The sequence below is a fragment of the Paramisgurnus dabryanus genome, chromosome 22, assembly GCF_030506205.2.
Source record: "Paramisgurnus dabryanus chromosome 22, PD_genome_1.1, whole genome shotgun sequence".
Classification (NCBI taxonomy): domain Eukaryota; kingdom Metazoa; phylum Chordata; class Actinopteri; order Cypriniformes; family Cobitidae; genus Paramisgurnus; species Paramisgurnus dabryanus.
The window spans coordinates 23656677-23672294 of NC_133358.1; the positions used below are offsets into that span (position 1 = coordinate 23656677).

General features: G+C 36.4%; 1 protein-coding gene across 3 annotated transcripts in view; it reads right to left on the reverse strand.

Annotated features, from left to right (window-relative positions):
• Positions 1 to 251: 251 nt before the first annotated feature.
• The window catches only part of pld1b (phospholipase D1b), a 32701-nt gene continuing 17334 nt past the window's right edge, over positions 252 to 15618 (reverse strand). For 2 of the 3 annotated variants that reach the window (XM_065258429.2, XM_065258428.2), the window contains exons 14-26: positions 15401 to 15589; positions 14922 to 15138; positions 11147 to 11275; positions 10722 to 10840; positions 9713 to 9826; positions 9514 to 9624; positions 9171 to 9259; positions 8437 to 8550; positions 7591 to 7640; positions 2757 to 2891; positions 2138 to 2291; positions 1923 to 2040; positions 259 to 1725 (exon numbers count right to left, since the gene is read on the reverse strand). In XM_065258429.2, coding sequence (XP_065114501.1) covers positions 1501 to 1725; positions 1923 to 2040; positions 2138 to 2291; positions 2757 to 2891; positions 7591 to 7640; positions 8437 to 8550; positions 9171 to 9259; positions 9514 to 9624; positions 9713 to 9826; positions 10722 to 10840; positions 11147 to 11275; positions 14922 to 15138; positions 15401 to 15589 — 1764 coding nt within the window. In that variant the 3' untranslated portion in view covers positions 259 to 1500. Of the gene's footprint in view, positions 1726 to 1922; positions 2041 to 2137; positions 2292 to 2756; positions 2892 to 7590; positions 7641 to 8436; positions 8551 to 9170; positions 9260 to 9513; positions 9625 to 9712; positions 9827 to 10721; positions 10841 to 11146; positions 11276 to 14921; positions 15139 to 15400; positions 15590 to 15618 lie in introns of all 3 variants that reach the window. The other variant, XM_073813110.1, reaches the window with a different exon arrangement.

A 15618-nucleotide genomic window follows, 5' to 3' on the forward strand; every position in this document is an offset into this window, starting at 1 on the left:
CTGAAATCAATGATTGAAATCAAACTCGATCCTCCTTATCTCAAAATTAGATTATGAGACTTTAGGCTGGATTTCACAGACAGGGTCACATTTTATCATATAGCTTCTTGAAGTCTCACCCTGAGATGCTTTTTAAACAGTATTAAAAGAGTTCCCATCTTTTCTAGACCAACTTTTCTTCGTTATTTGGTCCAAGTTATTTATTTGGTTTTAAGAAAATACTATGTACTCCACATCAGTAATGTCAAATAATCAGACATAGACCTATAAATTAAAAGGTTTTAAAGTCCACAAGAAATATTTCAATCAAATAACCCTAAACTTTTGAACGGTGGTCAGATATATGGTTCCATAATACTGTAATTCATAATAAAATGACTCCATCTACAGACCACAGTATAGTGTGAAAATCATTATTTAATCATCTGCATTACATCAATGCACATATTTCATACATTTCAATGCAAGTCAAAGACTATTGTGTGCAAAAAATGCAATTTGTGGAAAAGGGTATAGAGACAAAGGACAAAAAAGGAAAATGAAACATCAGGTATATCTGATCAACTGAAATACCATAATAGTGCAGAAACTTAGTAAACAATGCAGAATTCAGAGTGCCTGGCTAACAAAAACTTCCTGCATATTTATAATGCAAATTGTGATCTCTTTAGTTTATTTTATACTTAAAAAGCATGTTTCTATCTGATTCAAAACTGTTATGTCTGATTGATGATTTCATTACTTCAAGAATGTATTCTTCATAAACGTTCAAGCATAGCATGTTAATACAGTATACTGTACAGTATAGACAAGTAACATTAGCCATATCTGAATACTGAATAGATTAATGATTTGGTGGACTTTAGCTCATACCCGGCACCAGCAGTATGACAGATAACACAGTAAATAAATAAGGCCACGAAAACATGGTAAATTTGTAAAATAGGAAAAACAAAGACCCGTAAATTACTCTGCGATATAGTACAGGGCTCCGAAACACAAGGAAAGTTTTAGGCTTTGTACTGCATATACAAAAAGTTACCCAAAAAGTGACATGTTGCTAGTTGGCACATAGACGCAGAGAATAATCATATTCAATGCATTTTACACGGCACAGAATTGTTCAATAATAAATAATGAACAAATGATCATTTTAAAGCATCTGTCTCATGCACCACCCAGGACCCCTGAGACTTCATCATCTTGTAGGACTTCCAGTAGTTCATAACAACATTATTAGTTGCATAGTGTTAGAATGAAGAGGACACATACAACATGTATAAAACATTCAGACAATCAAGCTTTGAAGAAGGAATAAAACAAACCTATTTGGTGTTGTTCTCAGTCCCAGGTGGGTAAACAAACAACTAATGGCTAAAAATCCTTCGAACGTACATTTCGTTCCGGGAAATGTAATAAACGGTGATTCTGGTGAATTGCTCAGATTTCTCTGATACTCCTTCTAGAAGTTTATTTTAATTTAGCCTGATGATGTGTCTCTCATGTCCACACCTCCATGGGTACCATGCCTTCTTTTGATCCGATAGGTGGCAGAAGGTTCTGATCGCAGAGGAACTGGAGAGGAAACTGGACAAGAAAACCCCGAATCTTTTTCAGTTCCTCTTGTGCACGGGCAAAGTCCTCTTTCTCCAAGCCAGGCTTTGAGAGGAACCCATCCAACTCCATAATTGTCCTGACATCACTGGACGGCAAGCAGCGAAACACCTGGAAGTTAAAAAAATATGTTTAACTGAAGTAATTTAATTTGCTTGGCTAGCAATACGAAACTCATGGGTTTTGATTCACGGTGAATGCACATGTTTATTGAATTTATTGATGACATTAAACACTAATTGATTTTATTATTATAAGATTGATGAAACAGCTCAGGCATATCAAACTAAAATAAACCTTGACCTGACCTTCTGGTAGATGGTTGCATTGCGCGCAGCAGTGGCCATCCACACCTCTTTGTAAAACTGGTCGCTTATTGGGTCGGTTACATCAATGCTGGGGTCTGTGTTTGCGCCTAGGATCATCCTGTTAAATTGAAAGGAGAAAGAGTAATGTATATTTATTAACGTTGGGACAAAACTAACTATTTAAAATGCAATAAGTAGGTTTGATCCGGTCTGACCTGAAACACTCCAGGCGCAAGCTCCGTCCGAAAAGCCCGGCCTGATATTCCTCGCCGTCCATGAGAGATTTCACAGTCTCGGTGTCCTCAAAAATTACAGCCACCTCACTGTCTCTCTTACCCAGCATGCTCCGGTCATTGATATTGGCCGAACCTGATAAAATAAAACACATTTAAATATTTCTACATGTAAGGATGATGGCAGTAGTGTTGTAGTCAAGGCAACTTAAGCTGAGACCAGATCAAGACCTTCAAAAAATGGCTTCAGAGACCAAGACCAGTTTTAAGTACTACAACAATGGATGGCAGTAACAAGTATTCAAATATAATGGTGCTACAGTATTTGTAATATACTCTTTATTAATGTTATACCATTACTGTTTTACTTTTGAAAATCCAATGTGTTTATTTAACTATTTTATATCCTACTTTATTTTAAAATATAGAGGCCTTCACATTGCCATGAACTAAAGTACCAGCAGGGGGAGCCATTTTAAATGTTTCTGACAGCAGTATGTTGACGTTCACATCATCGACACATTAGCATAGGAAGAAGACTCATTGATGACACGGAGAGATTATTTAGGTTTCCTGTCTGGGAATGTCTATTTTTACTCACCAATGATGACCGTGTTGTCGTCAGCGATGAGCATCTTGCTGTGCACATAGATCAGCTCAGTCACCAGCCTTCCCTCCAGCTCAGCGTGTGTCCTCAGACCTCCAAATGAGATGTAATTTATCCACTGATCTCCCACTGCACAGAAACAGAGAGAAAGAGACATGAAAATTACAGTCAATGTAGTTTCAATTCAGTTTAATGCATCCCTCATGTTTTTGATCATTTTGGTAATTGTTTATCAAGGTACTAGGGTAGTTTGATTCTAATGAGGAAAATACGCGTTGCCTAAAAGTCACGTGTTTAAACTTTTCCTTTTTGTTTCTTGAATGTCAATTTAAACCTTTTATATACATTTGGGTAGAAGTGATCCAGTGGCATCAATTCCAAAGAAAAATTTTAATCCTACTGAAATGTTTTACACATGAAAACCCACTCAAGTGCATTAAAATGTGCAGCTTTGTTGGCATAATTTGGTTGTGGCTAAAAGGAATACAGCAATGGACAAAATTCTCGCCCGATGACCACGGTTTTAACCCTAATCCTACCCCCAAACCCAACATTTCATGGGATTTAGGCATACAGAAAAGTTACAAGAATTTCACATGTTCAAATTAACACGTGAAATGTGTGTTTTTGGAACATTTTTGTGTGAATTCCCATGGGAAATCAGTGGATCACATGTTGCAAATGTAAAGAAAATGTCACCACATTATGCACATTTGATCACATGGATTTCACATGTGTTTTAAAAGGGATTCACACAAAAAATGCTCCAAAAACACACATTTCACATGTGATCACATGATGTGAAATGAATGTTGTTCACGTGATCACATGTGAAAAAGTGATGTATCCCATCTAGCCAGAACCGCTGTTTTCTTCCTCATCCTAACCCTAAACCCAACATCTTGAGATTTAGGTGCTAGCTGTATCCCATCTAGCCAAAGCCACGTAATTTCTACTAAAACAGGAAGTCGGGAAGGACATATTGGGTGGCTCCTCCCCCTTTTAAAATAGTCAAAAGCATTTCTTCACACTTATATGAAGCTAAGGGGCAGCTATGATGTCATAAAATTGTTGATCCGTATTAAAGGATTAGTCAATTTTCTTAAAAAAAATTCCAGATAATTTACTCACCACCATGTCATCCAAAATGTTGATGTCTTTCTTTGTACATTATGAAGAAATTATGTTTTTTGAGGAAAACATTCCAGGATTTTTCTCATTTTAATGGACTTTAATGGACCCCAACACTTATTAGTTTAAACGCAGTTTAAAATTGCAGTTTAAAATGGCTTTAAACGATCTCAAACGAGGCAAAAGGGTCTTATAGCGAAACAATTGTCATTTTTGACAAGAAAAATAAAAAATATGCACTTTAAAACCACAACTTCCCGTCTATCTCCGGTCCTGTGATGCGCCAGCGTGACCCCATGCTATACGTCATCACGTCAAGAGGTCACAGATGACGAATGCGAAACTACGCCCCAGTGTTTACAAGTGTGGAGAAAGAGGAGTTGGATTGTTTATAGTCCTTTGAAACTCCGTTGAAAAAAACTGTTAAGTGTTGAGTTAAGTGTTGGGTTCCATTAAAGTCCATTAAAATGAGAAAAACCCTGGAATGTTTTCCTCAAAAAACATAATTTCTTCTCGACTGAACAAAGAAAGACATCAACATTTTGGATAACATGGTGGTGAGTAAATTATCTGGATTTTTTTTAAGAAAATGGACTAATCCTTTAACAGATGAGAGAGACATGTCTAAATGTGAATTTTGTCAATCCTTTGGAGTGCACTTATTTATTGATTTCTTTAAGGCTAACACATGCATACTAAAACCAGAAGTAGGCTACGTACTGTATAAATTCCCAATTCAAACACAGGAAGCGCAAAATCACCAACTATAAACTAGAGTTCTCAACGGGCCTGAAAATTACAACCCGACCCGACCCGGCCCGTGGCTTTTAAAGCCCGGACCCGATGTAACCCGACACATCAACGTGAATTATCTGTCCGAACCCCGACCCCCCTGTCTTTTTTTCTCTCATACACGTAGGCTATTATCATGACCAGCCGACGGGAATTCAAATCAAGCTTTAATGTTCACGCCTTTTAACAATACAAACAACTGAAACAATAAACTTTAAATATAGGCTATATAAATATGCCTTAAATAAAAATCACACAATAATAAATAAAAAGAACTCAAACATGTACCCAACCAGCGGCTTTTCCTCCTGTAGTAGCAAGCAACGGTGAATTCAACTGCGGAAAGTTTACTTTTCTCCATCTCTTCTTCTCCAGACAACAGGCGTGCGCGCAGTGATAGCAATAAGCTCCGGGGCGGATCCGCAACGGATCCGCTCTGAAGCCGGCAGCTCCGGTCTGGATCTGTTGCTGATCCGTGCCGGAGCTTATTGCTATCCCCCGCCCCTCTCTGTGATGCACGCAGCAGCCAGACCAGACTTTCTTTACGGTGAACAGCAATAATGATTAATAATTTTTTTCACAAAGCATAAAAGATTAAGCCCGAGGTCCGACCCGACTCATTGACCCGAGCCCAGGTTTATGTCGGGCCGGCCCGACCCGTTGAGAACTCTACTATAAACCCACAAACAAGAACAACTATTGCATTTCTAGAACAGAGATATGTATCTGCATCTGTATCTGCTGGAGACTCAACGAGAATACTGAGATAAAGCAGAGATGCAACACAACACCAAAGACATGCTGGATAATTCAAACACACCAGGAAACTTCACTCCTGTTCTCACACAACGGGGGTTAATGGGTGCAGGATGACCATTCTCCACTGCACAGTTAGTCTACAACTTCCGTTCCAAATAAAAAGTAAAAAAAAGATGGTGTGAGATAAAACACCCGTACTGTGTGCTGATCTGTAGTGAAATATTTAAAACACAATAACTTCAAACCAAGTTTGTCTATGGCAATGAATCATGCAACCACTAGAGAACACTGTTGCATTTTAATGTCATCGATCTGGGAAATAAACATCTTGTGGGCTGCTGTTGGAGCAAACCTGTTTTATAATACAGGACTTAACTGTGCTGTTTTGTCCAGTTTTACATATTTTTTGGGGGATGGGAAGCTTAGAGACATTATGGGTAATAGGGTAGAGCAACAAGAAATTCTTGTTTGCCTGCTCATCTTCTTGGAAATCTCCTTTATGATTGAAACCCAAGAAACATATAAATATACAATATCTATAAGCAGTGTTGGGAACGTTACTTAAAAAAAGTAATTAGTTATAGTTACTCACTACTTGTTCCAAAAAGTAACTGAGTTAGTAACTGAATTACTCTATATTAAAAGTAACTCGTTACCAGGGAAAGTAACTATTTGCGTTACGGTTAAAAAAAAGTTGCTATATGTCAAAGAATTTGTATTTTTTTAGCAGTTTTCACATGTCAGTTGAAATGAGTAGAACAGACAGGTGTTCATACATAACTTTCCATATTTATTGCACGTCAACAGACAGCAAGAGTTTTATCCTACACTTCAAGTATTATCTTTGTAAGAAAAGTAAACAGTTACACCATATAAAGTGCATTTAACTTCAGCAAACTAAATGAAATAAAACTCTCTCAACCTGAGACAACTGGTCAAGTAAACAACCTGTACTTCCAAGTGTTTTGTTCACAAAAAGTTAACTTTTAAACAACAAAAAGTGTGTTTGCTCTGTAGTCGTATTCTTAATTAAATAAATCAAACTCCCAATGTCAGACAACTGGTCTGGTAGACATTCTGTACTTCAGGTATTTTCTTCAAAAGTAAACAGTTAAATAATATAAAGTGTGTTTGCAATAACTGTAGCAAATTAAATAAATCAAACTGAGATAAATAGTCTGGAAGACATAGGCTGCTGTATTTTGTTTTCTTCATTAAAAAAGTAAACAGTTTAACAATATGATTCATTAAATTAGTGTTGCTTACAACGGATGTCGACAAAGTCTTCGCTCCCGGACATAATGTACACATTACATGCACGTTCTTGCTTTGACCACAAAAAATTTGAAGTAGTGCTTATATCTCCACCTTGAAAATGCCAACTTTTCATCGGATTGCTCCTCCTGACTCGCCATCTCTTCTGCTGCAGCTGTTGCGTGTGTGTGGGTAAATTCCAAATGCCGTTTGTGCGCCCTTGAAGGGCACTTCGCGAAGTGAGTTGTAAAATCCAAATAAACAGAAAAAGACGCTGTATTTTATCACCAAGTGTATTTTAATTAGCCACACTATCAGACAACATTGCGCAACTTTATCTAGAGTTTATACATCAAGAGATTTGATCTTCGAAGGGAATAGGGCATAGTGATCATCACTTTCGATTGGAATTCGCCCTGTGTGTGTGTGTGTCGCCGCAGGCGCGTGCGCTGGCATGTGTATAACAACACTGGCTCTGATTGGCTACCATGAAACACATTACTCTGCCTTAGCCAATCATAATCGCTTATCTCGTTATTAACCTACCTCCTCACTAGCTGTGTGAGCCAGGGTTGCGTTTGGATCACACAGGTTAAGTCAGTGCATAGTAACGCACCGCATTTAACGTCCGGTAACGTTAACGGCGTTGTAACGGCGGGAAAAGTAATTAATTAGATTAGCCCGTTACTGAAAAATGAACGTCGTTACGTAACGCCGTTCTTTTAAACGGCGTTATTCCAAACACTGTCTATAAGCAATAGGGCACCAGTCCTACACTTTCAAAGCCAAGAAATTGGCTTTTTTGAGTTTAGAAAGACTCTAAGACAGGAGTGTCACAGAAACCAGAATCGCTTTTTTTGACAGAATATGATGATATAATCAGTGTACTTACTTTCTCTCTTCAGTTGTGATATAATGGAGCAATCTCCTCTGTTCATGGTCCTGTGAAAACAGAAGATAAAATAATCTGGTTAGAAGTCAAACAGAACAAATCCAAAGTCCAAATAAACACTCCCAATTGATTGTTGATATATTTTGTCACACAGAGATTACTGTAATTGCACTGGTAACTAACTACTCGGGTTTGTGGCCGTGAAAATATTGTGGTTTAAAGGGAGTCATATTACAATCCGAGCAAATATATGTTCCTTGATCTTTGTACTATGAAACTATGAAAACATATTGAAACTTTCATAATTCAAAACTTCCTCTTATGTCAAAACCAGAAAGCATTTATTGAACCTAACATGTATAACAACCTGGCTTGCCAATATTATGAAATATAGACCTAACTACAGTATGTTTTCAAACCAGAATACTTTTTTTTTTTTTGATGAGTCACATCGTTCCAAAGTTTGTTATCTACTAACAACCACCACTAAAACTGATAACACACCACTCATCCGGGTACTAAGAGACATGTTGACCGGTACTACTCATGTATCACTCCACTGTCTCTTTTCTCATGCCAACATAAACAAATACCTGCCAAAATCAAGATTTAGTTTCCAATCATTTATTCATCATCACCCTGTCTGGGTTTATTTTATGGTAACAACCTATTATAAATACATAATGCCTTACTAAAGAATTTCAGATGCAAAAATGTATCAAATTATCGCCAGAAATGGCACTATATAAATTATTTATTGTAATAGTCAAGGTGGAAAATTACTTTGTAACTAAATGTTGATATAAAAACGACCTCAGGGAGTAAAATAAAATACATTAATGTTACCTGTAATTGAAGTGCAGTATGGCTTGTATGGCACTGCCTCCCCCCGTGTTGATATTCCCCTCAAAACCAGGAAGCAGAGGAGTCACCACATAAACGCGGTACTTTTTATCCTCCCTGTGAACCCCATACAAAAACAAGAGGGGAAAAATAAAACAGGAAGTTGAATGGAAACATTAAATGAGGAAGTACATGAGAAATTTTAATGCTTTGTATGATGTCTTTCTATTAGGAGTGTAAAAAAAACTACATTTTCAATTGAAAGTGCATTGCATTAGTGACACAAAGGTGATGGGTTCGATAACCAGGGATCACAATTACAGATAGATAATGTATACCTTCAATGCACTGTAAGTTGCTTTGGATAAAAGTTTCCAAATGTAAATGTTATGTCAGCTAATGCATCTTTATAGACACATTTCTTATGTGGTATTTACTTCTTAGGAGGAGGTCTTGTGATAAACAGCTTGATATTGACACAGCCCTTCTTTTTGTATCTGGTTATTCTTTAATCATTAAAGAATACCTTTTTTGTCTTTTAACAAATCTAAACCAAACATGTCGTACAAATTTACAAGTTTGTCATTAATGAAATAATGTGTCTGTGTGTATCAAAGGTGTGTTAAAAGCGTACATGATAAATTTGAAACAGGAAGGTTTCTGTAAGGAATGCTGTCAAGGTGTGTTATTTGTCTTGAAGACCAAGTGAAGGAATCGAGTTTTTGAACCTAACTTACCGATAAGCTTTAATGATTCTCTGGGCGATGGCGTCTCCGATTTTATTGTGAACAACTTTGTTGTCTGCGCAGCTAATGAAAAACTGGTTCTGTAAGACAGAAAATTCAATCTTAACTCGTATAAAGGACTGCTTCCTGTATAGAAATAAAAACATCCTTTTTATTTTCTCCATTGAGAAATTGTTATGCAATCCTTCTAGTATGTAACAGTTTTCTGCAGAAGCCGTGTGATGTCAATTATTTCTGGTGGTGAAATATGTTTACCGTATGTGACGGCATACAGCCAATTACAAGCAACCAATACTTCAACTATATAACATAAACAAATATCCATGCCACAAACCTCGATGTAGATATAATGTTTGCTGCGTGCAATTGCATTGATATAAGCCGTATGAATCGACTCTTCGTGATATTTTATCCCTGCTGACCAGTCTGCGGAAGATCGCAACACCTGAGCAAAAAGACGGATTATAAAAACTGTACATTATCTGTCTGTTACAGCACGTATTGAAAGACTGACATTTAGATAAAACCCCTACCTGAACATTAGTCTGCGTGCATCCAGGAACCTGATACTTGATCTCATTTCCAGTCGTGTGAGATTTAGGAAGAAGATACGGGTATGAGAGGGACCTGTATTTGGGCTTCATGATCTGAGAGTCAAATGTAAATAAATCAAAACCAGCTTTTATGATTTGATATTCATCAAGAGAGTACACAGAATGTTTCTTTACACATAAGAATTGAGCAATTCCAGTTTTATGGATGTGACATTTCCAGTCAAAAATTTTATTATAATTTCTCAGAGAATATATATCGAACCATGTGTTTATATTTTCCTAAAGCACTTAGAGTCCAGAAATCAGAAAACATATCAGTCTATACTTGTGTTTTCTATTTTAGGTAAGGAAAATGTATATGTGTTATGGATGTGACTAAATATGCCAAGTTTTAGGAGACAACATACTTTTGTTAGGTAAAATGCACAAACCAAAAGCAATAATGCCCAACAAATGGAAAGGGGACGGCACTTCAAAGAACAAATAATAATATTAACTCTTGTGCACATTTATGAAGAATAAACAACATTGCGGATGTGACATTTTCTGTTATGAATGTGACACTTCTAAAAGCTGCACTTACAGCAAAATAATTCCTTTTTTTTTAAAGACCTCGCCTTGGTGTTAAAGCCACCAGATATTGTCAGCTGAGATATAAGTAAAGTTAAAAACTTTGTTGGAATTGCTCAATTATTTTGTCATACCATCAAACCATTCAACTAGTGATTATTAAGATAAGTAAAGGGGATTAAAAATAGTGAAACATTTGAAGATGAAATGTTTCCAAAGACAAAATCTACCCTTTACAGCTCAACACACTTCAAAATGAAACCTGAAATCTTGATGTAGATAAAAATACCCATGCACATTACGAGCATTATGTGGTATGCATCAACAACCCACATAGAAACATCAAAATGTTATAGTAGGGAATGAGGATACATGGTGCTCTGGGACATTAATGAAATGATTGTGTTGGCTTTCTCACCTTGGTGAAATTCCAGCGCTGTATGAAGTGCCGTGCAACATCTCTGGCTGCTTTCCCATGAACCACAGAGGAGATGTCATGCCAAGGCATTCTGGGAGTTATGTGCCTGTCAATGAAATCTGTAAAAACAGCATGAAAAAAATCATAATTAAACACTTACAACATAGATAGATAGATATAAACAATGATGTACAGTATATAAATGATGTATATAACCAAATGTTATATATTAGTTACCATCCACATGTACATTTATGTTGTAAAATGTTACCAATAGATGTAAACATTGGGATTTAAATGAGACTTAACTGTCAAATTAAATGCCAATGTTTTCATCTATTGGTAACATTGCATTAATGGCACTAAGTGTCATAAATACAAACCAGTCTTGATGATATTCTTTATCTTATTAAACAGTGATTTACCATCGAAAGGTTTGTCCAGCTGGATCCAGTCTTTATGTACAAAGTTACAGTAATCCTTGCCATGCCAAAAACGTGTGTTTCCCATCAGCCCTATGACGTCTTCCTCCAGAACCTGGGCAGCTTCTGCTGCTGATTAGAACAATCATGAGATAAAAGACAATTAGTAAGGAGGATGTACAAAAAACACAACCACATGAGTGGTATTCACAAAACCGCAAATTAAAAACACAGCAAAAAAAAAACAGGGGGACCCTCCACTTTTTTTGAAAATATGCTCATTTTTCAGCTCCACTTTAGTTTAAAATTAGATTTTTACCTTTCTGGAATCCATTCAGCTGATCTCCAGGTGTGGCGCTACCACTTTTAACATAGCTTAGCATAATTGTCTGTCATCTTAGTACATGATGTGACTACAGAAGATTCAAGTTTTAAATAGGAAAAATATCCAAACTCTTTGATTATTTTTTAGCGCGATGCAAATGTCTAATCAGATTCAATGGATTATGCTAAGATATGCTAAAAGTGGTACCACCAGACCTGGAGACAGGGCCGCGTCAAGGGGGGCATTCGCGGGCAGTGCCCCCCCAAACAGGTTGTTGTGCCCCCCTACAAAGTTTTTTATTAATTTAATATATATCAAGAATAATTAAAATAAATTAAACATTGAATGTTTCATGACATGTAATGTAATCAAATGAGGAAAATATAGTTGATATATGTTTTCTTTAATTAAAATAGACCAGTTTCTCTGATTGGATGTATTGCCGCGTCTCACCCGTCTTACGTCTTTAGCATATTTGTGACTTGATACTAGCAACGTGTTTTTTCGCGGCATTTTATGGATCGTGTAAAATATGAATATTAGAACATTTAGAACGAATCAGCACCGCCTGCTTCATCTTCATGCAAACACAGACTGGCTCAAACTCAGAGATTAGAGGTCGAGGTGGAATTTACAAATCTACAGGACATTGTTTTAAGGAAGTTTATGTTCGTACACGCCGTCTTCAGCTATTTTAAAGGTAAGTTAGCGTTGTTTTATATTACGTAAGCTTAAATGTGAAGTGTGGCTATAGACCGTTAACAGCATTACGACATGATTATGGTAAAGCGGCTTTTTTCAAGCCAGGACGCGGTGTGCGCTGCGCTATGAAACCCATTCATTTCAATGGCTTGCGCCGCACGAGGGCGGTTTTTTGTTGCTTAGAGCAAAGCGCGAGCGCAGCAGAGCTCAGCTTGCGCTCACGTCGCGGTCGAAGTTCAATAGTTTTGCGCATAGTTTGTGGTCTTTGCACTTTATACAGGAAATGAGCTGACAGTCTTTACCAGTTGTATGAGTGTGTGCTTGCACTGTATTTGTTGTTTAATGTCTTGTTTTTGCAAGTTATTGTTGCTATTGCGTGCCCCCCCTGTTGGAAGCCAAATGCCCCCCTGTTAGTTATGGTCTGGCGCCGGCTCTACCTGGAGATCAGCTGAATGGATTCCAAAATGGTAAAAATCAAATGTTTATCTCTAGGGGAGCTGGGAAATGAGTGTCCCTAATGGCAGAACTTAAAAAGATCATTTTTATTTAAACTTGCAAATATTACATTTGAATTTGCAAGCATTAACCTTTTTGGTTGTTACTTATCTGGGAAGAATATGAAAAAGAAAGTTTTTGGAGTGCAAACCACAGCAAACCACATAGTGAAAGTGTGCCCCTTGATAAAAACAGTAATCAAATTTGACTTTTCTTCATACAGCACAGATCTACTGTAAAAATGTTCAAGTCAATCCAGATCATGAATCTAAATTGGGGGCAACGTTTCACAGAGATGCAACTTTAAACATCTCACGCGAGCTGGACTCTTACCGCTGGGATACAAGCAGGAGGGCATGGACACCCTCAGCTCAATCCATTTAAGAGGGATCAAATTTTGCTGGCTGCAAATACTGTTAGAAAAGCCTATGAAAAAGGGGCATTCTTACAATCGTAAACACCGTTAAGAGCTAATATGACACAAATTAGTTTTGTTCGTCATTTGAGAATAATCAACTCTAAAAAAAAGTCAATATAGAAGTGTACCAGAACAATTTCATGAGCACAACTACATTTAGTTGAAAACGGATCCTTATTATAATGCATTTTAATATCACATCTTATATAAAGTAACAATTAATTAACTTAATCGTGACCCTGTCTGTTATGGAGGACCACAAGAGTCATGCAAAATGTAATAAAGAACTTCAATTTTTAACTACCTGGACAATAAAAATAGCAATTAATAGATTTGTTTAAAAATTCATCAATTAATCTATAAATAAATAGACAAAGTTACAAAAAAAATCATTATGTAACATTTTATTAGGCAATAAAAAATGAGATTATAAAAATAACATAGAAATGAAATATAAATCCATTAATAAATAATTCAAATTAATATAACAATTTATAAAAACAACATAAAATACTCAATAAGTTCATCATTTTAAATTGCATTTATAAATTCTTAATTAAATAATGGAATTTCAAATTGTATTTCAAAAAGCGATTTAAAAAGAGAAATAAATAACTGGATTTATAAATTGAATTACAAATACAGGTTTAAATGAGGCATTTAAAAGGGCATTTCCGTTTGACTTTTCTGTTTTCATTTCCCCGTTGGTTCTCCTTATTCTTTTCGCTATTGGATTTGCTTTTCGTTTTAGCCTCTCTATTTAGCTTTTCCGTGACTCTTTGGGTCCTCATCTGAGATCTATAAATCTGCGCATGACGTACAATCAGAGCCAATCAGCGAGCTTGTTACGTCCTCCTGGCCATAGCTAATTTGCATTTCTCATTTGACCATTTGCAAGGACCCAAAGAGTCACGGAAAAGCTAAATAGAGAGGCTAAAATGAAAAGCAAATCCAATAGCGAAAAGAATAAGGAGAATCATTGGGAAAATGAAAACAGAAAAGTTAAACGGAAATGCCCTTTTAAATGCCTAATTTAAACCTGTATTTGTAATTCAATTTATAAATCCAGTTATTTATTTCTCTTTTTAAATCGCTTTTTGAAATACATTTTGAAATTCCATTATTTAATTAAGAATTTATAAATGCAATTTAAAATGATGAACTTATTGAGTATTTTATGTTGTTTTTATAAATTGTTATATTAATTTGAACTATTTATTAATGGATTAATATTTCATTTCTACGTTATTTTTATAATCTCACTTTTTATTGCCTAATAAAATCTTACATAATGATTTTTTTATAACTTTGTCTATTTATTTATAGATTAATTAATGAATTTTTAAACAAATCTATTAATTGCTATTTTTATTGTCCAGGTAGTTATTAAATATTGAAGTTCTTTATTACATTTTGCATGACTCCTGTGGTCCTCCATAGTCTGTAAAAGTTTCATAATGCAAAAAAAAAGATTAGGAGCATCAAAATTAGATTTCTATTATTGACATGACCTTCCTCAATCAATATTAAAGATATCAAAGTTATTTTCACAGAATGTTCTTTACAATATGTAGGATGATGTTTTGTAAAAACATTAAAACACAAACTTGCAAATAATTTTAGCTTAGTTTTCACAGACTGGGTTTCATTTATTAAATGATTTATATTTTCTACACTTACTGTATGGTAAATAAAGAAATCGTTACATAAGATGGTCAGTCATATCAAAGCGCTGCCAACGACCATAAAAACACAGTGATGATGTGCGTTAACAGCTGAGAGTGGGTGTTTGGGTCAGTTTGCAAGCATTTCGGTTCAAGGAATGGAGCGGTACTCACTGTCTTCTAAGCTCTCATCGCTGCTGACGCTGTCTGCATGTGCCAGCCCGTGTTTCTGCAGGTGCCTGCGGATGCTAAAACGAGTCTTTTTGATCTTTCCTTGTCCTTTCAGTTTGGGCTGGTCTGCGGTGTCCACAGGTCGACTTTTGCCGTTACTGTGTGCTGCGCTGGAACCATTTGATGAAGCGGCCATAGTGGGAGAAACTTCAGACATGTTCTGTGTGACAAAGTACATTTATAAATGGATCTATGAGGACCAAGCACATAAAAAGCAAATTGCCAACCCTTCACAAACAGAGTCACATTTTATTTCCCTGGTTGTCACTTTATGCACTAGCGACCTGGGACCCAGGTAGTTCAATTTCAATTTTGGCAATCTTAGTAACTGCTGCAAGAAGGTTTGGTGGCTCTGGTTGTCTATGGGGGTCCACAATCCAAGCCTTGTATGTCATGAAACAATAAAACGAGAGGATTCTAACCTCTGCAGAAGCTTGAAGAGTCCTGGTGACACTTCCTATGTCAGTCAGCCGATGTTCCCTATCATCCCAGCGGCCGTACGCCAAGTCAATGCCTCCCACGAAAGCCACCGATTGGTCAATGACTATAATCTTCTCATGATGTGCCCACAAGTACACAGAAGATGACACGTGGTCAGGATGCCTCATTACCTAAAAAACAAAGGAGAATTTATCATCCA